Raw genomic sequence first — 24034 nt, 5'->3', positions numbered from 1 at the left:
CGGCTCCATACCAGGCATGTCAATCAAACCAGGCATGCCACATAAACATACCTATTTTTGAGGCCTAATATCAAATTAATTATGGAATTATTTTCAAAGGACCACCAGAACACTGATCAGAAGGAGTGGATTTAGCTACTGACACCATAATGACTTGTGAAAAAAATTATTGACTTACTATTTAATGAGAGAAGTTGATGCTTTTGGAATGGTAGGTCAGAGAATTTTTCATCACTTTTCAGACCCGGAGTGTACGAAAATGGTATGTTGTGTTGTATGTGTGTATAAAAAAAAAAGCGCTGTGCAGATGTGGTATGTAGTGTAAAATGCTTTGAGTGGTTGATAAACTATAAAAGTGCAGTCCATTTACCATTTGCAGTCCATTTGCAAATAGACAGATCTCTCTCCAAAACCCTCATGGCAGAATGAGATTGCAGCAGCATTAGTTTTGACTGTAGACAGAGCCAGATTTCTGTCTACTAGCAGCTGGAGGAAAGTCAGCATATGAGATAACGGGCATAATGTGGGCTCTATGCCCCTATCTACACACCAGCGCTGAAAAGTGGAACATTTCAACATGTAAGAGGTTGTCGTGGATGGGGCTCTTGCATCCTGTGTGTATAACTGCAAAAGATAAACCTAGGCTGTCCAGATATTCCCGTTCAGGAACCAAGCCCAAAGGTGCTGGCTTTTCACGGGAAAATGCTGGATCAAATTGTTGACTTGTGACGGTGCGTCTCTGCGCCACGGGAGCTCCCAAGGCATGCGTGGGGTGCCGAGACACGGTCGTGCGGACCACTGCACTCTGGAGCCACCAGGATCACTGATGACTCTTCCTCCTGGATATGCGCTAAGAGGCAAGGTTTCAGGGGAACAGGAGGAGGGTCTATAGGAAGGTCGTGGGCCAGGAGTGATAAGAGAATGAGTCCACCCTCAGTGGAGAGTCCTCCTGCACACTCATGGAGAACCACAGTGCGCACTGTGAGTTTTCATGTGGTGAGAAAAGATCCACCTCTGCTCTCCCGACCTTGTCCCACAACATCTGAGCAAGTATGGGATTAAGCTTCCACTCACTCTGGCGTGGACCTGCCTGCAACATCAAATCCGCGGTTTGGTTCTGCTTGCCTGGAATATAAATGGCTCTGATGGAGCGCAGATGTGCATGAGCATATGGCAGGAGATTGCTGGCCGTCACCTACAGTAGAGCTGAGCAAACACTGCCCTGGCGATTGATATAAGTGGCGGCTTATGTGTTGTCTGTTTGTCTTTCAGAAAGTGGGGCGAAGGGTTTCAGCACTTTAAACACTGTGGACAGCTCCAGGGAGTTTATGTGGTGAGATGAAGGCCCTGGCCATTTTCCTCCCACAACCTGAGACTGATACATTCCTTCCCCTCTGTACAGAGACACATCTGTGTATACTGGTATGTGTGATGTCACTCTCCCCAGGGGAAGTCCTTTTGACAGGAGCGTTTCTCCAATATGACAGGTCTAATTGCAGTGATGTAGGGACAGCCACCATGTGTCTTTTGGTGTGTATAGGGTTGAGGTGGAGGCAGCTGCAGCACCTCTGAGGTTTGCTCATGAGGAGGAGACCCAGGGGGACTACCACATGACTGAGATGACATCATGCCCAGCAGGCTCATCACAGCCAGAGCTTTCACCACTGTGTGAGACACAATGTGTGACAGGAGAGAAAATGGAGGAAACCTAGGTAGGGGTATCACCACATGACTGGCTAACATCGTGCCCAACAGGTGCATCACAGTCAGAGCTGCTATTGCTGCCACACTTTTGGGGAATGCGTGGAGCCAGAGAATAACCAAAGGGTAAACAGTTGTACTGAAACTGGACTCCTCTGAAAGAGTAACACAGGAAATTCCTGTGTCTGGGAATGACAGGGACATGGAAATATGCATTTTTTAGACTGATGGATGTGAACCAGTCGTCAGGGTGGATGCATTCCAGTACATTTTTTATGGTGAGCATGTGGAACGGCCTCTTCACAATAGATTTGTTGAAGAGGGACAGGTCAAGAATGGGTCTCATTCCGTCTGTCTACTTGGGGACCAGGAAGTAATTGGAATAAAAACCCTTATTCTCCTCGGTTGGTTGGAACTCAGTCATCAGAGCAGCCGTCTCTGACTGTGTTGACATTACTGTGTCCAGCACCTCATTGAATGGTGGAGGGGGGCCAGCAAAGTGGAGAGTGTAGCCCGTTTTCATTCATCTGTTCGTCAGATTGCTTATGGAAAGCAAACTTTGAGTAACGAACTGATAGCAGGCGAGCACACAGAATGCGAGTGCAGTAGAGTCAACATGTGTATGGGGAATTTTTGTGTTAAAAGAAACAGTTGCAAAATGCTCAGGTGAGGAAAAGGCAACTGGTTGTTAGTAGACTGCTCTTAATTGAAAAGTGATTGGCCCTTACAAGGGCCATTGCCACGGCAGTCTCTTCGGAAAAACACATGTTGCATGCATCCCACCATCACCAGGCCGGCAAGGAAAAGCTGTGCAGCCACTGCAGGAGGAGGCTGAGAAGGGGGAGGAGTGTGTAGTGCGAGGTCAGGCTGAGACACAGCGACAGCAGTGGCTGGGGAGGGAGTCCCTGTGATGATGCCAAGAGGCCTAGGAACACTGGGACTGCAATGCAACAGGGCTCCATGAAGTGTGTCTCCTCACCCTGTCCGCTTCCACGGGTGCTTCCTGGAGGCTTGTGACAGCTTCATGGAGAAGTGGCCCAAAAAGCCCATCAGGGCTGATGGGGCCATCCAGGAGCCTTTTCCTGGTCTGCCCAGGGAATTGGGACATGTGGAGCCACTTGTTTTGCAGCGACACCATCATCCACGCCATGATCTGTGACTGTGCCACCGCTGCGGCCGAAGAGAGCTTTGCCAATCTCATCCAGCTCAGAAGGGAGAACAGAGGGCTGAGCTGCAATGTATGGGTGACACACTGGTGTTCACGGTCAGTGATTCAAATGCTCATCTGGTCATGGGGAGGAGATGGAGTTAGTCGGTGTCTGCCGAAAAATGTTTCCTTGTGAAGCAGGATGGATACTGGGCTAGGCTCCGGTGGTGGAACGGCAGGAAAACCATGCTCTGTATCTCCCTGGACCCTAATGAGGGGATCATAGTGAGCGACAAGTGCCTTCAATTTTCCTTGGTTAGACTGCGCCTCCATCAGGTTGTGGCAGAGAGTAGGAAGGCGTGGCCACACGGGGAGAGCGAGTCTCCTCTTGGCCGAGGTAGGCGTCACCCAGAATCTCATTGGTAACCAGTGTAGGAGGCTCCAGTGGCAGTGAGACATTTTTCCCTTGGGCCACACTCTTAATGATGTCGGGAGAAGAGCTTCGAAGGCAGGCAGCTGGCTGGAAGGCAGAAAAGAGGTGCGGCATTCTGCTGTGCCAGGCGAGCCTCATTTACGCCGTCAGACCCCATCTCTTCGTCCAGGAAGAGGAAAGACCCAGGAGGGGAGCCGGTAATGGAGGAAGCCAAGTCAGGGGACTCTTGCCGGGGGGGGGGGGTCCTGCATGTCCAGCATCTCCTCAACTGTGAATCTAGCATTCTTAGCCTATCCATCATCATTATCATCATTGTCATCGCCGTCCTGTAGTGCTGCAAAGGCATCTGCTTTCAGCTGCTTCTGAGAACTCGTTACTCTTTTCTTCACAAATGACTGCATAACTACGCTGAAGAAAAAGATGGAGCAGAGTTCAGGTCATGTAGATGTTATATACTGTAGATGTGGACCTGATCGGGGCCCAATGCTGGCACAGGGCATGAAAGAAAGTCATCACAACTGTGCATGCACGAGGGATGGACCTAATAGCAACAGCTTTTAGAGGGCAAAGCCTATATGAAATAGAACTCCGGTTTCTCCACCCTCAAAGCTAGGGATAGCTGCTAAGAGCCATGTTGTGGTCATGGTTGCAAGCAGGGCTTATCCATAACTGTGTGCTCAACCCGCTTAGTCAGGTCAATGAGTGTTGCTGTGCTGAAGACTAGACAAACAGCTCTATAAAGTCTCTCTGTACTCAGCTATCTGTACTTGTAGCTTTTAACTGAGTCTTTCCCAGGTAACAAAATTATTCTGGCAAATACTTGGGCCACATATAGTGTTTCTTTTGGGACAATATACATCCGGTTCCTCGGCCCAAGTCTGGCCCACATACAGCGTGACTGTCAGAAACAACTTTCACATTTACACCAATTGTGGTGCACACAGAAAATATTGCTGGCTTTCAGCCTGGAGTATAACTGGAGTATAACCGCCAGAATTGGCTCAAACGTGGAAGTATATGGGCCAGACTCGGGCCGAAGACCCAGGCATATGTTGGATCAGAAGATTCATTTTGCTACTTGGGTTGTGGTTTGGAGTTTCACTATGATGTACCAGTATATATTGGCCTTATTTTACAGTTTACTGACCACTTTACATCTGTATCAAAGCTGTTGTAACCTAGTGTGCATGCAAACCGAGTTTCCTACCAGTAAACTATGGGGAGCTAGTGAATACCTTACTCCTTAGCAAATGAGCAAATCTGCACTGATCACTGCGAAACCGTCAGGTATGTTGAAGTTGTGATTCACTCACGATCCATCTATCTGTAATGTGGAGGTAAATTTATATTTTATACTGTTATACACACCTTTGCACCCATTCTGCTGTCTTTATCACTACCCAAAAGCCACAGGATATTTAGGCCTATAACCACTGGATAAAATCTGTTTTCATCGACGTGTGTAGGATTTAAATACAAATAAAGATTTGTTTAAAAAAGAGAGTGAGAGACAGAGAGAAAGAGAATAAGCCCCTCCTCTTGTAGACAGCAGGCCTGGCTGACAAAACCGGAGACAGACGCCGAGCGGCCGTCCTACTGTCATCCTGTGGTGCGAGGATCTACGCTCAGATCTTGCTGCCGTCGCTGGATCACAGGTAAGTGCTCTCAAAGCCTTCACCGGCACACGGATCATCACCGTGACTTGCTTGAATCAGGACACTGTCGTTTCGCATTGACACTCACTGACATCGGTGAGCGTGTGTGCTGCTAAACCGTTAAAGCATCGGGATACGCAGCAGTCTGCAACGTCAACGTCAGGAAAGCAGCAGACAAAGCATCTGTCTGGACCTAACGTAACCTATTAGTAAAAATTAGTAAGATTGGATAAAATAACATTATTGATCCATAACCTGTAGAGTGTGAGCCAGCCAGATCCAGTGGGAACCAGATTTTTCAGAAGAAGCCCAGAAACGCGAAAAACACTTGAACAAACAACATCCGTTTAAACAAGTTTAAATATGCCCCAATCTTTTGGATGCACACACTCTCTTTAATGTCTGTAAATTAAAATGAGCTTAGACGACTGGCCTCTTAATCCTTGCTCCAAGAGCAAAGGAGCAGAAGAGACGTGTGGTCCCAGCCTTTGGTCTACATAAAGCCAACCCGACAACTCTAGCATATTTCACCTTCACGATGATAAGAGAAGTTTAAAGGTTGTTTAAGATTCAGTGCAGTTGTAACACAACATTCAGCTTAGGTTGAATTTTTCTATTTGAGTCTTTCCCAGGTAGCAAAATTATTCTGGGAAATACTTTGGCCACATATTGTGTTTCTTTTGGTCAATATACGCCCCGCAGTTGTAAAACATTCAGTACAGCTGTAACACAACATTCAGCTTAGGTTGAATAATAACCACAGTGAAATTAAATATTAAAAATTGTATCAGTAACTGACATGGAAATTATTTTTTAAGCTCCCCTCCAGACACGTTTTAAAGTATGCAAAAATACTCTGATAAATATTTTGTTAACATGGTTTTCCCAAATAAAAATTAAATAAAAAAAACTCTATACTTACTTCCTCATTGAGAAATTTTGGGTCTATGAATATTCAAATATGCAAATATCACAGGCCTTGTTCCTTGCCAATCACCAGTGCTTGTGCTAGATTGACAAGGCAAAGAGCAGTGAGCATCAAGATGGCTAGCTTTAGAGGAAACATTGGGGTGATTCAGCCATACATGTTTGAGTCTTAGTTGGACCCAAACTCAGATGAGGAGTATGTTGTGCACCAAAATCAGCGACTAGCAGACATGTCAGAATGGCAAGTGTAGTTAGCGTCTTTCATTTGTGTATGCAGCTTTTTAGCTTGTTAGCTTGTAACTGGCAGAGACTAACACAGCGTTAATGGTTGTGCTAAGGCAAAGTCTTGCTCTATGAACTGACAAGTCTGCTCAGCGCTGGATTTTTCAGGTTTCTTTTGCCCTACCGGTTGACAGGATTTGTTCCTTAGATATGTGAAGTATGAAACCCAGGCTGTCTGAGTGCGTGTTTTCAAGACTGTCATTGGTACACTGCAGTTCCAAGGTTGAAATAACTCAGCCATGGCTCTGACTGCTTATTTCGCTCATGATATGTCTTGTATCATATAAAAAACACGATATGGAAATGTAAACAAAGTTTAAAAACTTGATTTTCATTGGAGGGTGTCTTTAGAGTAACTGATTGTTTATGTTGTTCTAGGGCCCCTTGCAGCTTAATTAAGACTTCTGGAGGTCCCTGGACCCATGTTGGAAAACAGAAACCAGCAAGTAAGGAATTTTATAAATGACAATAAGGTACAGGTGAAGAGGTTTTTGTAGGTCCATTTTTCAGCAGGTTTGTAAATTTTATATATATATATATATATATATATATATATATATATATATATATATATATATATATATATATATATATATATATATATATATATATATATATATATTAAAAAAATTTAATACAAATGTATGCAATACTATCTATTTAAGAAAGCTCCAACAACTCCATATGCATACCAAGGGACCCTTACATGGGGCTGACCCCAAGCTTCAGAAATTCTGGCTAAATTGGTCCCTTGTCCCATTTTGCTTCCCATATTGCCACTTATTCATTAGTGTACCCTGACTAATACATCTGTCTGTATGGCAGGTTTAGTGTGTGCTAAAGGCAATATAATATGATGCAGTGTTGTCAGTGGAGTTCTCTGTTCTGTCTTATAAACATTTTCTAAACCATATATTTATCTCTGGTAAGTCTATACCAGGCTCTCAGAACAGTTAGATTTCAGACATATGCACCTCCCTGTATCTGTCACAAGCATTATTTTGTCGATCAAATGCCTGCCGATCCAGTAGCCGGGCTGTGGAGTCTAGCAACTCTGGTGTTCAATAACACCACATTGCAGCTGTGGTTACACAACAGTCTTTTTATCAATGCAATGACAGGTCACCGGAGCATAGGACAGCAGATCTGACTGTCCCAGACCACTTTCAAGCAAAAAGTAATCAAGCAAAATTTTATGTACATCGCACATAAACACACCAATCAAAATTAATAAAATGTACAAGAAAACATGAATGTTTATAGTCTGCTTTTGAACAGTTTCAATTTGGGAGCATATATAGTACAAATTGGCCATGGTATTCTAGGAGCTAGAACCAAACCCAAAAAACAAACCAACTTCAGATGTAACACTTAGAAGAGCCACAACAGGTCAAAGTTGCACTGAGGAAAAAGGCTTTATAAACAAGAATTGTATATTAAATTCAGAAATTAACCAAAAGCCAATGCAAAGATCTCAGAACAGGTGTAATGTGATGGAAAAATGTGATCAAATAAATGATCAAAAATATGATCATATTGGTTTCTTGTTAAGAACTCATTTTGTATTAGCTGTAGTTGGCCAATAGTCCCTTTTAATGTAGACAAGTGAGGAGGGCCTTCCAATAATCCAACTGACAAGCGATAAATGCATGTACAATTTCTTCTGCATCAGTCTCAGACAAGTAGCTTCTTACCCCGGATGTAAGTTTATAACGACAAAAGACAAGTTTTATGTTTTATGTTAGAGACGTGGCTCTGGAAATTCAAGTCAGAATTGAGGAAAACTTCCAAATTTCTGTGTCAGGTTCTGATGTCGACAGGCTTTGACTGCTTCTGTCAAAAGGTTCAGGCTGTCCAGGTTTAATTGTCATCCAGTGCTCCCAGCCTTCACAGGACAGGGTGGTTGTGACTGCATGATTGGTATTATTGTATCTGACTTAGTATGCATGGTTGAATTAACATATCAATAACTCAGGTCACTGGATTGTGAGATATTCTCTGACAAAATGAATTCTAGTGGGTCACTTTAGTCCCTGTTGTCAAAGAGCATCAATATGAGGCGAGTAGTGTTATATATGCAGCCAGTGTTTGCTTTTGGTGCTGCTGGATATGATTCAACTTCTCAATAAACATGCAGCAATTTTAACAACTTGTTTTTAAATTGGAATTGTCTCAGAGACATTGTGTGTGTGTGTGTGTGTGTGTGTGTGTGTGTGTGTGTGTGTGTGTGTGTGTGTGTGTGTGTGTGTGTGTGTGTGTGTGTGTGTGTGTAAAACACAGTATATAGAAAAGAGCGCTGTGAATGTGGCAGTAGTATTAAGCACTTTGTGTGGTTGATAAGACTAGAAAGTGCTATATAAATGCAGTCCATTTACCTACTGGTGAAGAAGCATAGCACACAATGACTGACAGTACTCACTAAATGACTTTTATTGGCATGTTAAATAAATTGAAACCTTTCTCTTTCTTTTCCTTTTGTGCCTATGCAGTTGCCATAGTGACAGGTTGGAGATTTCAAACTTGGTTCTCACAGGGGAATAGCAATGACTGAAGGTGTAAGTGATCATCTGTGGTAATGAACAACCCTAGCCTTGTTCAAGACTGGAAAATGTGATCAGTAACTGTTAACTGCTCCCTTGTTGTTGTGTTTTTTGAAGTATTGGTTGATATGATAAGCTGGAGATTTCTTAGTCGTCTATATATTTCTAAAATATTCATCAAAGCAGTCCAATAACCAGAAAAAAATAGGAAATAATTTCGATATTGTTGATATTTCCAATTCATTTAAACAATATTGTTGTATGGAATTCAATGATAGATAGATATTTTCATTAAAATTTTGTGAGAGGCTGTTGGATCATGATCCTTATAAGATTCGAAATATTTTTTTAATATTGATTTACTTGCTAAAGCAATTTAAAGTATACATGCATCCATTTGTAATTTAGCCAATAAAACCTCAGCATTACAGGCACTTTTGTGCAAAAGACTTTAATAATGCCCCTGCAACAAAGTAAATCGAATCTTGACAGCATCATATGATGTTGTTTCAGCAAAACAGTATGACAGTATAAAAATGGCATAAATAAGAAGATCAGTATAACTAACTATTAAAGACATGTTTACATCCATTTACACTGATCAGCCACAACGTTAAAACCACTGACAAGTTAAGTGAAAAACATTGATTTTCTTGTTACAATGGCACCTGTCAGGGGATGGGATACATTAGGCAGCAAGTGAACAGTCAGTTATTGAAGTTGATGTGTTGGAAGCAGGAAAAATGGGCAAGTGTAAGGATCTGAACAACTTTAACAAGGGCAAAATTGTGATGGCGAGACGACTGGGTCAGAGCATGGCCAAAGTGGCAGGTCTTGTGGATTGTTCCTGGTATGCAATGGTTAGTACCTTCCAAAAGCAGTCCGAGGAAGGACAGTTGGTAAAACGGTGACAGGGTCATGGGCGCCAAAGGTCCACTGATGTGCGTAGGATGGCCCGTTTGGACCAATCCCAGAGAAAAGATGCTGTATCACAAATTGCTCAAAAGCTTAACACTGGCTATGATAGAAAGCTGTCGGAAGATACACTGCATTGTAGCTTAGTGTGTATGGGGCTGCTTAGCCACAGATCTGTGACCATGCTGATCCCTGTCCACCTCCGAAAGCATCTAAAATGGCCACAAGAGTGTCGGAGCTGGACCATCGAGCAATGGAAGGAGGTGGCCTGGTCTGATAAATTAAGTTTTCTTTTACATTATGTGGAAAGCTGGATGTGTGCCTTGTTTACCTGGGGCAGAGATGACACTAGGATGCACTATGTCAAGAAGACAAGCCGGCAGAGGCAGTGTGATGCCCTGGGCAATGTTCTGCTGGGAAACCTTGGGTCCTGGCATTCATGTGTATGTTCCTTTGACATGTACCACCTACTTTAACATTGTCTCAGACCACATACAGTACACCCCTTCGTGGCAATGGTATTCCCTGATGTCAGAGGCCTCTTTCAGCATGATAATGCACCCTGCCAAACTGCAAAAATTAGGAAAACTTAGGATTTAAAGGATCTGATGCTACAGTCTTGGTGTCTGATACCACAGGACACCTTCAGAGGTACTCTGGAGTCCATGCCTTAGCGGGTCAGGTCTGTTTTGGTGTCACTATGTAGATATTTCATAAAATCTCATTCTGAAACTTGGTAAATCCACAGTTGGCGCACTTGCTATTCAGACAGTCTGACACTCTGACAGTCTATGGACAGTGTGGACATTTTGGGCTGCACACGGACATCAACCCATAGATCTGCACAAACCCTCACAGACTAGTGTAGATGAGGAAATTTACATCATAAGGACCCTTGTGGCAACAAGCATGGAGAAACCATGAACGGGCCTTAACACCACGCTGTCTACCCACGGCTTGTAAGCTGCAGCACAAGTGTGTTTACTTTTTCTGTTGTTACCCTGCCATTGCTGGCTGGAGCTAAACCTGTCAGCTGCTATCAATCAAATCCTTTTTGCTCCTCCAGCTGGAGTGTGAACCTTCACTACCACAGACTCCTTTCACATTGTCAAATTGTTTTGACATTGTTATTTCATAAATTGGTATTGTAAAAATATTGATTATCACCACATTAACAATACATTTTAAAAAGATGCATTGACCTTATTTATTATTGCAAAAAAGGGATAACAATATGGGATTTCAGTTGGAATTTAGGTTCAGAATCAACCTTGGCAGGTCTTCAAGTATACATATATCCATATATTAAGCCACTATATTTATGATTGTATGATGGGGCAGTTTCTACAATGGAGAGCACTGCTGCTGACATAAGGTCTGTGTGTATGTGTTATTTGTATGTTAAAAGTTGAGAAAGTTGTAGTAAAAAAAGTGTCTGTTGAGCTTCTGGTTTGATGTAAAGTATGGACTGATATAATTGAATTTATGACACATTTACATTTGTTTAAAATTAATGATTGCTATTGTCATGACTTTGATAACTTTACATAACTATGTTGTAAAATCCTTTCGTGTAATAAACCACTATGTAGTGTTTTGGTTTTTGATAAGTCCTCAAAGTGGACTCCAGTATCAAAACTGGTACTCTTAACAGCAGGCCTCCCACCAATGCAGCCTCTTGCATTTTTCAGTCATTGCTATTCCCCTTTATGCTTTATATGCTGTATGCTTTATCAGAAATGCTTTTTGAATGATTGAACAGCTTTGGATACCCCCTCCGCTCAAACATTTCTGATATTTCGGGTTGCTCTGTCCAACAATATTTCTAACTTTCCAAAACTGACAATCTAGCATTCACACTGACTTCATGCAGTGATTGGACAAGGGTGTGTCCAATCACTGCATGAAGTCCAATGTGTCCAATGTGTGATAAGGGTGAGAAAGTATGTAGGGTTTGAACTCTTTAGCTCTTTTTTTAAGTACCTCATACGTACGTCCGTATGTCCCATTCTCGTTAACGTGACATCTCAGGAACACCTTGCGGGAGTTTCTTTAGATATGGCAAAAACATTCACTTGGACTCAAGGATGAACTGATTAGAATTTGGTCGTCAAAGGTCAAGGTCACTGTGCCCTAACAAAACACACATTTTTGGCCATAAGTCAAGAATTCATACGCTAATTGTGATAAAATACACATAATACCTTTTTATTAGAATCCCCAAAAGTCTTCACTTTATATATATTATGAGTCTGGATAGACATGGATGTAAACTGCAACTGATTGGTGGAGGCATACAACTGCGAGGCGGTAATTCTAGTTTCATTCTTTATTCACCCATTCACTTGATTGGGAAAGAAGACTTTTGGACCCCACTTTATTTCAGTCACTTATGGGCACAACTGAGTGCAGCACTAAGAAAGCCTTTCAGGTGAGACTGCTTAAAGACGTGTGCTGTTATCTCCAAATTTAAACAATGGTGGCGTCTGTTCCCTCTCAGTGACGACCAACTTTTTGCCCCACCTTCGACTGTAGCTGTTCAGAACGACTATAACTATAACATGTATGAACTAGTTCTTTTCTATCATAACCCAAACAAGCCAGACAAGGCAAACCCTCCCATGATCACTTTACATCAGAACTTGAATTTTGAATGTAAATAAGCATAATGGACACAGCTAGATAATGTAAATCACATTTTAATGTCAGCAGTCCTTTGATAATCAGCAAGTAAAATCCTTTGCTTAAGTGTAAATTCTTTCCTATGATGAGGTATCTGTGGTTAGGACAACTGAAACCTCCAACACAGCATCAAGAATCCACCTCCATTTCAGACTCCCAGCTCAAGTATTCCATTAGGCATCACTGTTGTTGCACTCCCTTTGTGTTTGGATGCCAGTTTATTCCAGTTCAGACTCCCTGTGTCCCTTTAGCTGTCCTCCATCACTTTATAATATACCCCCTCACATAACCCATCCCACCCCTCCAGGGCATGTGAAGATGCAGTCTTGTGTAACCTCATACTCCAAACCAGTTTCATCCAGTTCACGAGGTGTTGCCAAGAAACCGTCTGTGTGTGTTTGTTTCTGTGTCTGTGTCTGTGTCTGTGTGTGAAGGGCCGAGGTTTCCTTTGCTGTGTGAAAGCAGATAGCTGGAATTTTCCTGTTCTTGATGCCAGTATTACATAAGACCTTGGAAGATGAGAGAGTAGAGAGAGAGCAGACAGCTATGCTCCTCTTGGCCTCATTCTGCCCAGTTTTCTTACATTTCTTCTTTTGTCATTGAATAGCTGTCAACAAAAATGTCTGCATTTTTAAAAACCCAGAACCAGTAGGTAAATTCCAAACCAATTCCATGATATTGGAATTGGTTAAATACTGTGAGCTACTCATTTAACTGAATACTCATTTTCTTTTTTTAAACTGATTGAGCGAGTGTGTTTCTTCGGATTTTTGTCAGCAGCTGGAAGTAAATATTAGTTTGTCCGGTGACTGATGGATCTCAGACATTTTACAGATAAACTTTTAACTGTGATGAGGAGCATGATATCCAAAGCTCCTGAACCTCAAACACTATCTGTAACCTAAACCAAGTGTTTTCATTTGATTAATGATTAACTTTTGGAATAGTCATACGGGCTGCCTTTAAAAGTATTACAGTGATGTCAACACCTTCGCTGCATTGAAAGGGAAAGGCAGTGCACCAGTATCTTAAATCAGAAAGTCACTTTCTATAGAATGATCACAAATTAACAGCCACCACTGGCTGTTGCAGGCTGTGACATTTCTCCAGAAAACATTTGTCTTGCTATAAATCAACAATTATACCACATAATGTCATAGTATGAGAGAATGGTACATTTTCAAGCTTGTTGTTTAATTATTCCAGTTTTTAAATTTTTTTTGTCTGTGACTTTCCTAATTGACCCAGTGATGAAATAAATGAATCATGAACAGCATTGGGTAGTAACACATTACTCAGTAACACGTTACAGTATAGTAAAATGATTATTTTTTCAGTCACAAGTAGTGTAAGGGATTAAGAGATTGAAATTCAGTAATTACATTACAGTTAATAATAACAGGAACACTCTGTTACTTTGACACGTGGGGGTTGGCTTGTTCTGTGTTACTGGGAGTTTGATGGAGGGTTGTTATCAGTTTGGTCTCTGGGCTCAGTGGTTAGACTGTTTCAGGATATGGTTGCGGTGCTGGGTAGACAGTAGCCTCTTTCAAAATTGGAGAAGTATATCTCCAGGCAATTCCAAAGTTGCCTCTTTTTTTTTTTTTGCCATTCTTGGCTGGCTGATGTGGCAGATGTTAGAAACAGGTATGTGAAAAATCAGGACTCACCTGTTTTTAGAGTAAGAGTAGTGTGTAACCAAACTTCTGAGGTTAGGATTTCTGGAGAGCTCTGTGTAGTTACCAAGGCTAATGCTAAGCTAGATGCTGGATGGTCAGTCAGAAGCTGCCTTCTTGTTAACTGCAGTGTCTTGTTTTCTTTTTCTACATGTGTTATGTAAAAATATGTTGTGTGTGTGTGTGTGTGTGTGTGTGTACATGTGTTTCTATGGTTGTGTGGACAAATCTTGGTTAGAAACTATCACTGTGAGGACATTTTGGGAAAGTGAGGACACTTTGGCCGGTCCTCGCATCTCTAAAAGGCTGTTTGAAGGTTAAGACTTAGTTTTAGGGTTCAGTGTGTGTGTATGTTTGTGTGTGTGTGTGTGTATGTTTGTGTGTGTGCGTTTGTGTTTGTGTGTGTTTGTGTTTGTGTGTGTGTGTGTGTGTGTGGAGGTGTTTAAGGCTCCTCTGTCGGAGCTAACAGCTGAGTAAAGAAAGTAAAGTTATCAGTAACTTTACGCATTACTTTTGTTGCAGAGTAATAAGTAACGTAATGTAATTAAAATTGCATTTTCAATGTGAGAGTAATGTGTAATGAGGAATGGATTACAGTTTTCAGGTAACTTGCCCAACACCGCTCATGAATACGCCGAGCTTTTTACAATCAGAAAGATAAATTGAAATGAATACATTTAGTGGATGTAACAGCTTATTGGTTTTCTCTTCTCCATCATTCATCCCCACTCTCTGTTTCTCACTCTCCTTTCCTGTAGGTGACTTGGTGAAGTTAGACCCTGAGGGCAGGTGCTGCCTCTGTCTTGTTCTTCTTCCTGTCTGTTGACAGTTTTGTCATGGCTTCCTCCTTGATCACCCGTCAGCTTGCTCTCTCCCTGCATAAAAACTTGTGGCTCAGTGCTCCAGGTAAATCTAAATGTCTTAAATTTAAATCAAGTCCTTTTTAAATCCCATCAGTATGTCCCGTTTCACCAGGTAATTACATGTTGCTTTGTTACAAATGCTGTCTTGTAGATTAACCTAGAAATGCATCCTATTAATGTACTAAATCTTTTGTTCCCCATTGCAATGAATTGTCTTTTTTTTGTTTCGCTCATTTGGCCATTTTGCAACTTTAACTATGAGTTTACTTAGACATGGCTGTTAAGACCTCTTATGAGACCTTTTTCCCATTGTTGGATTGGTCTTAAATTCCGGTTGGTAAAGGTAAACAAAGTAACAGCAGAGTCTGAGAAAGAAGATCATCAGTAAATTCTGCCAAATCAGATTAAGAAAAAATACAAAACGTTGTGCCTATGCCATACTTTAACTAGCCCTGCTGCACCTGCAGCAGGCTGTGAGGTGTCTGTTGCAACTGATTTCAAACTTTATTTCCAAGTCAACTTGAGTATTTGTCATCTTTGATTATTTTCACTTAAATATCACCACTAAATATGAAGTAATAATACTATTATACTATTATACTATATACTGTTCTCAGGGATGAAAATGATGAAACCATGCTTCAGTTAAAATAGGGCAACATTATGTAATCAGTGTTAATGTTTGACTTACCTCAAGCAGAATGTCGTTATCAATACAGGTGTGCGTGCTTCCCATAGGCTGGTAACTGATTGATGTCTCAAAGGTCCCCTCTCCTGTCAATCATCAATAGGCCAATCTGTTTGGGTCGGACTTACTATTTTACCATTTAGGAGATACTGTTTAACCAGAAGAGTCTCAGAGTAGGAAATCTGAGTGACACATATTTGTTCCTACTTTTAGACCTAGGAGTAAAAGCATTTCATTAATTATTATCTTAACCTGTGAAATGACTCCTACTTAGGGGAGCTCCAAAAACATTTTATGGGAAGAGAGATGATTTTTTACTTTATGACAACGAGCTTATTAAAGATACCAATTTGACAAAAATATTCTTAAAATAATTCTTGTGAATAACCAAGATCCACATAACGCACAACTTTGCTCTCTCTTTTTGGCAGTGGGAAACATGCAGCTTTATAACAGGGTTGAATCTGTCATCAATTTTGGCAGGAAGCTTTGATTGCTTCAGATAATGCACACAAAGGTCCTCAGTGTGAAAGCCCTAAAACTTTTATTTGAACATGTACATCGCAAACAGTCTTGGCTGAAATTATTGGCACCCCCAAATTTTAAGTACAGAATTTAGAATATCTTTAGAAATTAATGCAAATTAACCAATTTTGTATAATCAGATTATTTAGTAAAATGACCAAAGTTATTGAGCAACAGCAACAACAAAATGCTTTCATATAGTGAAATAAAAAATACAAACAAAATAAAATGCAAATAAGACTCACCTGTGCTTAATTTTCAGTGTTCACATGACCTGAGTTAACCAGTGAATGATGGATTTACTTCATATAAAGGGGCTGATTGTTTCCAGTTTCTTTTTCATAGTGGCAAAAAAAAGAAAGCTGTGTGAGACCAACAAAAATGCTATTATCAAAAAACATAAAAATTCCAAAGGCTACAAGGTAATCACCAAAGTTCTTCAAATGCCTATTCGTAATGTTATCAAGAAGTTTTACAGTCATAAAACTGTAACGACACTACCAGGATGTGGTGCTAAGAAGAAACTCAATGAGAGAAGTCTGCGAAGGTTGGTGCAGACTATGGAAGAAACACCACACAAGACATTTAAGAGCTTCAGGCTGACCTGGAACAATCCGGAGTGGTGGTTTCTTACCGTATGCCGCACACTAAAGCAAGTTAGGGCTCCCTGGACGACGGCCAGGGAGGATGCCACTATTGAAAGAATGGCGCAAAAGGCAAGACTCATGTTTGCAAAAATTTCATGTATAAGCCAGTCTTTCTGGGATAATGTTCTATGGAAAGATTAAGCCAAAATAAAGCTCTTTGGGAATGCAGTGCTTTAGTTTGTTTATAGGCGATGAAATTAAGCCAATAAGGGAAAGAACACTCTGCCTACAGTAACCCATGGTGGAGATTCTATCATGCTGTAGGGCTGCTTTGCTGCCTCTGGTCCTGGAGGCATTTAATGTATCAAAAGAATAATCACCAAGGCATTTTAGAGTGAAATGTGTTACCAAGCGTCAGAAAACTAAGTTTAAGGTGAACGTCTTGGGTCTTTCAGCAGGACAATGACCCAAAGCACACATCCAGCAGCACAAAAAAATGGTTGAAAAGGAAAAGATGGATTGTTTTAAACTGGCCAGCAATGAGTCCTGACTTAAATCCCATTAAAACCTTTGGAAAGAGCTGATATCTGCCTTTGCAAAAAAGGACTCCTGCAAACTTAAAAGAGCTTGAACACATAGCAGTGGAAGAGTGGCAGACACTACCAGCAAACGGCTGCAAGAAGCTTCTAGATGGCTACAAGAAAAGTTTAGAGGCTGTCATTGTTGTCAAAGGTTCTACAACCAAATATAATTGAAGGGTGCCAATGATTGTGTCAAGGGTATATTTTGTGTTTGTATTATTTCAATATTATGAAAGTTTTGTTTTTTTTAATTTTCTTTTGTTCAGTAACCTTGGACGTTTTATTAAAATGTAAAAAATATTATAAATATATAAAATATTGAATATACAAAATTGGTTAATTTACATTTATTTCTGATGATATTCTACATTCTTTTCTTAAAATTCAGGACTTTACTCCTGATATTCTGATAAAAGGATATAATTAAGAGCCGCTAACCCCTTTTCCCTGGCCAAATTCTAATTCTTACCTTAATTACAACATGTATAATCAAACATTGTTATTTTTCTGTCTGTCTTTTACTTTTATAGTGGGGCTACAACATTTGAGACATGCTTTTATTGTTAAAGTGTATTTCCAAAGACTGTGTGACATTACAGAAATACATAATTTTCCCCACCATTAAGTGCATATAAGGTCCCGTTCATACATGGCGTTAACATGCGTTTTGGGTGATCCGTTCACAATTGGACTTCTCTAAGTACAGGTGTGAATGCACCAAAGCAGCATTGAGGACGCATCAAGATCCAATCTTTCAGACCACTTTTGGCGGTGGTCTGGGTCGCATATGGCCACAATCTTTTAGCAGTGTGTATGCAAATGCAGTACTGGAGAACCTGCTCAACTGACGTCTTTCTGTGTAAGCAAATGTACATACTCATTCGCAAAACAAATGAGTCGTAAAAATCACATGAGCTGGATTTTTCCATGATGTCTGAAAATTTCAAAAATACATACAGATATATTACAAGTGTGTAAAACCTTCATGGGCGATTTGGTTTGTTTGGAATATGCCAAGGAATGAACCCAGGCTGTATTGCTTTGATTTCTTCTTTTTCTTTTAATTTCCAGTAGACTACACATGGGAAGTTCATTGCTGCCTCGTGCCGGTTAAACACAATGCATTCGGTCTTTGCAACCGGAATTGATGTATGTGTTTGCATATAGAGCGGGGAGGTGAGATCCGTTCACAAGTGGTCACTTGAGACCCATGTGGAGATGCGTTCTTATGCAAGTTGTGAACTGAGCTGTCTCTCAGATCACCCAAGATGAGTGTTAATGCCAGGTATGAACAGGGCCGAATGTAATATAACAGGGATGTAGTAGTATGGGAAGTTGGATAATAGAAGAGAACATTCCATGTTCTCCATGAAGAGGTGTTTCGCAGCCCACAGAAGGTTTGCAACATAACTGCTGTGTTTGCAGTTTTGCATAATATATGCAAGATGCTGCACTTTTATATACATTGTAAAACAACATGATGGGATTGTGAAATTTAGTCCTTTAATTTTTAATTTACATTTATTTTTTAAGCCATTTGAGTACCTTGCCAGTGTTTAATTACAGCCTGCTATGCAAATTGCATATTTTTAAATGTCACTGTGATCTAAGCTACGTATGTATTAATTTCAGCATCATATTTTTGTATAGACACCCTTCTTGGTAAATAATGTTTTTTGAGTTGCTGCAGTCAAACCTGCTGGATAGACTTGAGATTTAAAGCTGGTGAGTATGGCCCAGGATTTTGATTAATCCGAATAATTTTTACAGTTATATTAGCAAGCCTCCCTAAACATGGTTCTTCATAAAGACCTTAACTGTTTTGTTTTTTTCTTTTTTCTTTTAATACAAATAAGTGTCTCCTTAACTGTTCTGTCCAGAGCTGTCCAGAGGAAGATACTAGTGACTGCTTTGGTCAAGTCATAAAAACTTCAAAGGGGAAACTCTGATCACAGTTTGCTATCAACCTCTTCTGTAGTGGTTGGCAGTGTTGTCACTAATGTCAACAGTTAAGTTCAGCTGTTGAGTAAGTAGTTTCACAAACAGCCAAAAGATCAAACTCCAAGCCAAAGGGATTTCCACACCAAGTAAAAGTGAATAACAGGAAGAAAGAGTCTTCTTTTTGCTCATTTACAATACATAGTAGACCTGTGAATAAATAAATAACATTGTGATCCCTCTTTAACACATTCCCAGTCAATGGGATTCGCTCATTGCCTTGCCAGTGTTTGATCAGCTGAATACTTTATTTTTCCCTTGTTAAGAAGTTTGAAAAGTAAAATATCATCATCACTGCAAGAGCTTGGAGTCTCCATTGCTTACCAGTTTTGCAAGATCACATCAAAAGATAACTTTACTTGTCTTTGTCTATTTTTTCTATTTTCTATCTTTTATCTACTGTTGATAATGCTATGGTGCTTGAGAAGGCCAAATTGAACTACTGGAATTTTTTCTTGGAACTAAGTCGAGTATTTAGGACACCAACGCTTACTTGCAGACAATGACAGTGTACTTCTGCCATGAGGTGCTAGAATGCCGGCATGGTGCCACAATTCTGCTAGCAAACATACCAACTGAGCTATGGGGAGGCCGTTGGTGACGCAAGAGAGTTAGTGTGGATGTCAGGGAGAGGACCAACAGACACAAGATTTAAACTTCGTCTCCCCTTTATTATTATGGGCAACGTAAGGCCAATTGCCCACAAAGTAGTTAAACTAACAGCCTTGGTCAACAGTGAACATGACTGCAGGAAGCGTACTTTGCTCTGCTTCACTGAAACATGGCTGACATCTGTTTTATGGAATACCTTTATAGAGCACTTTACAATTTGCCTCCCATTCATCCATTCATACTTGTACACCGAAGGCAGCAAGCTCAGGATTGGACCATCAACCCTATCTAAAGCAATACATCAGCAAACCCCAGGAGTTTGTGGTCAGTTTCTACAGGAGCAGGAGACCCCCTGTCCCAGTTATCGTTCAAGGAGAGGAAGTAGGGATGGTGGACTGTTGAGCTGGATTTACACTTGATGCAAGGGGTTACCAGGAATCCTGCCAGCTAAAATTTGATTTATAGTCGAGAGTCTGATTGCACTCATTGATCACCTCTGCAGACGCATGTGTTATCAGTTGTGAGCCATGCACATAGATTTATAGAATTGGTGTACATCCAGGTAACTTATGCTTGCCTATAATGAATAGGAGACTACTGTCCAACCACTTTGTTTATGTTCATTCATTGATACATTCATACAGAGCGGTGATCATGGTAAGAAGAGGGTCTGAGGTGTAATGGCTTTGTTAGATGTTTGTTAGTGAAAAGGAGAAGTCTACTGAGTCTGTCTTTAAATTTGTTAATGTCCTCTTCACTCTCAACAAATTCCACCGCCATCAGACACATGGGGGAAAACACAAGCATCTAACCATAGTTCTTGTAGTCATTACATGGTATCTCCCTCAATGCCCTAGCCCAGATGTGTAGTTACATTTTTGAGGAGGCCTCGGAGCCTGCACATGTAGCCACCTTATGCTGTATTCTGTAGCCCCTTAACAATGAAGCATAAATACAGTACCCTGAGGTGCAAATCAACAGTAAAATGTACTGGTCACCCAACAGCTACACCCTCTTCAGGAGGGGGTAAGGCCGGCTGTGTTGGGGGGGTTGCGATGCCAGCAGAATAAATTAAGTTTATAAGGCCATATTTTATCTTAATTTACCCATTTGAATTTTTCACTTTTTCGCATCAGAATTTCAGCTCAGACCTAGTGTGGAATGGTTGGAAGAACAAAATAGAAACAATGTTGAACTAGTTCTCTTTATTCTGCCAAATGAAAATCCATGATATATCTCAGCCAGTCTATCCATACTACCTCTGAGGTTTCAGTGTTAATTAGTCTCAAGTGAAGATTTCATATGGTAGCTGCGGCTGGCCCTCCCAGCCTAATTCACATTTTCACTGGATAAAAAATTAAGTTCCTGTTCTCTCTTCAGCTGTCAAAATATTGCTGTTTAAATTTTTGGGTATTGTAAAAGAATTGTGTGTGTGTGTGTGTGTGTGTGTGTGTGTGTGTGTGTGTGTGTGTGTGTGTGTGTGTGTGTGTGTGTGTGTGTGTGTGTGTGTGTGTGTGTGTGTGTGTGTGTGTGTGTGTGTGTGTGTGTGTTTTGGCCCATTATTTGCTGTAATTGTAATACTCATATTACGCTGTTGGCATACCCTCAATCTACTTCCCTTCAGTTTGTTATGTTTACCAGTATTATATAGGCTGGTCCTGCGTTGGGTTAACTTTTGTGTATGTTTGGATTAAAACATGCTTGGATAAGGCTGATGATAAGTGTATAATTGATATAGCATCAACTCATTCCAACCTGTGCAATATACATTTATTGAGGTCTGTGACGTTTGGCCTGTCTTAAAGAAAAGACTTTAATCAAGGGAAACAGCCTCCATCGTAAGTAGAATAAAGAACTACACCTTCCAACTTTTCAGTGGAAGCGTCCAGGAGGCATCCTGATCAGATGTCCAAACCACCTCAACTGACTCTTTCAACTGATGGAGCATTGGTTCTGCTTGAGGCTGCAGAGCCACAAGAGAAGCAAATATAACTCCAAAAACTTTGTCCAGTTTTCCCTGGGGGATTTACATAATCCTTTTCAGATATGGAATGTGTAACATATCTGGCTTCATCTGTCTGTTAAAGGGATGGCTTTTTGTCATTCAGATATGGTGGTCTTATATGTGAATGTTACCTCAGACATGACAGCATGTGTATGGAAAGAAACATAAAGCTCAGAATGGAAAAGGGAGCAGAGAGAGTTCGACTTAATGTCATATTCATGAAGGACTCTCACCCCCACTTCTCACAGTGAATCCACTGACGCATTTTCACATCAATTTCATCATTTAACGCTATTAGAGAGTGGATTCTGCTGTTGTTTTATGGAGTCCGACAGTGCACAAACACTGACTAAGAGGACGCTAAATTGAGACTTAATTCCTATTAGCTAACATGCTGTATGTGAACTGTTTGGTTAGATATACATTTATTCATCCAACCAGTTAGCATGAATGAAAATTAAAAACTACAGGGAGAGACTGTTGGTCATATTATTTTAAATCTCTTTTGCCCCAGTAGCTCTGTGAGGGGAGAATTGTTTTTATAGGCTGATCTGATCTGGGAGGGGAGAATTGTTTTTATAGGCTGAAGAAGAATCTCCTCAACAACTTAAAATGGATCATTCACTGTGTTTTAAAATTTAATAAACAGATGTATTTTGTTTATTAGAGATGAAGATTGATATTATAGATTAATTACAGTGATCTTAGAATCAGAGCACTTGACTCTCGCTCAGTATATTTAACCTTGTGGCAGTCTTTCTGTTAATCTGACAGCATTCAATTCAGATTTGTGTTGAGTTGAAAGTGATACAGAAATGTTACAGATACAACCTCGTAAGATTTCTGTCATGACTTTTACATAAAAGTAACCAGGCTGCTGGTATTCAGACTTGAGACCAACATATTAAACTGCCATCAGATTACAGTAAAGGGGAGCTTGTCTGACATGGGTTTAAAGGATGAGCCCAGCCACTCTTCCAAGGAAACTCAATTCACTTACTTTTATCTGTATCATTACCCACACATAGTCACCTTCAGGCACAGCTCACAACGGCAGACCAATACTATGCCCACATCACTGCTTACACTGCAAAAGAGCAAAATTTCAATCTAACAGAGATCTTTGTCAGGCATTGCTGTGCAGACCTTTTCTCAGACCTGTGCCTGCAGTTTTTTGTTTTATTGTTTTTTTTTATCCATCCCCTGTAGAAGTATTTTGGATGTGCCCTATACTCTATACTATATGTACATCAGACAGAGTTCACCGTGTCAATTATCATTACATCATTCATCATACGTTTGTTTTGGTGACTGACTACTACCTGAGTTGATTATGTACCTGTACACATTATGTACCTGTGGCATAACATGCCACAGTATCCTGGTTCAACTGGAATACTCCAGCCAGCATATTCAGATGATGAAAACCTGGATGTAAGGCTTATACAGAATTATGAAACCAGAACATGATGTTCACATTTTCAAACACATGACCAAAATCCTCATCGTAACAGGGATATTAGTGAGCATGTAAACGCACTCACTGTCTCCCTTGTATGTGTTTGTAGATTATTTATTATTTGTGTCTATATTTTCTCCCCCAGGTAGCAGATTTGTCAGCAAAGCAGCCCCAAAGACCCAAGTGGAGTTTGACTACGATGGTCCCTCCATGAAAACTTCAGTTCCTGGGCCACGATCACAAGTAACATACAGATATACATATGCACACACACACACACACACACACAAACACACAAAGGTGATTTAAAAACACAGACAGGGTATTACTGAGTATCACTAACTTTTTTTTCAATCTGTAGGAGCTGACAAAACAACTGGGAGAAATCCAGGTGAGCTTAGGTGTGTGTGTGTGTGTGTGTGTGTGTGTGTGTGTGTGTGTGTGTGTGTGTGTGTGTGTGTGTGTGTGTGTGTGTGTGTGTGTGTGTGTGTGTGTGTGTGTGTGTGTGTGTGTGTGTGTGTGTCTTTAAACACCAAAAGTATGAAAATGCTGCTCCAGTGGAATTGAAACCAGTTTTTGAGGAATCATTATCATTTTCGATTGAATCAGAGAAAAGTCATAATCCATTTTCTTTCTCCCTAGCTGGAATTGTATGAAACATAATAAAGACTATAACAATGCCTGTGTGTGTGTGTGTGTGTGTGTGTGTGTGTGTGTGTGTGTGTGTGTGTGTGTGTGTGTGTGTGTGTGTGTGTGTG

General features: G+C 40.7%; 1 protein-coding gene across 1 annotated transcript in view; it reads left to right on the top strand.

Moving 5' to 3' along the window:
* Positions 1-4834: 4834 nt before the first annotated feature.
* The window catches only part of abat (4-aminobutyrate aminotransferase), a 39055-nt gene continuing 19855 nt past the window's right edge, over positions 4835-24034 (top strand). Inside the window, exons 1-4 of the mRNA XM_040116875.1 lie at positions 4835-4936; positions 6524-6591; positions 23422-23519; positions 23638-23667. Of these exons, the coding sequence (XP_039972809.1) occupies positions 23487-23519; positions 23638-23667 (63 nt within the window). The 5' untranslated portion in view covers positions 4835-4936; positions 6524-6591; positions 23422-23486. The remainder of the gene's footprint in view (positions 4937-6523; positions 6592-23421; positions 23520-23637; positions 23668-24034) is intronic.

This window comes from Xiphias gladius, chromosome 3 (genome assembly GCF_016859285.1).
Source record: "Xiphias gladius isolate SHS-SW01 ecotype Sanya breed wild chromosome 3, ASM1685928v1, whole genome shotgun sequence".
Taxonomy (NCBI): Eukaryota; Metazoa; Chordata; class Actinopteri; order Istiophoriformes; family Xiphiidae; genus Xiphias; species Xiphias gladius.
Note: the sequence above shows the minus strand (reverse complement) of the source record. Positions and strands in the feature narration are given on the sequence as shown.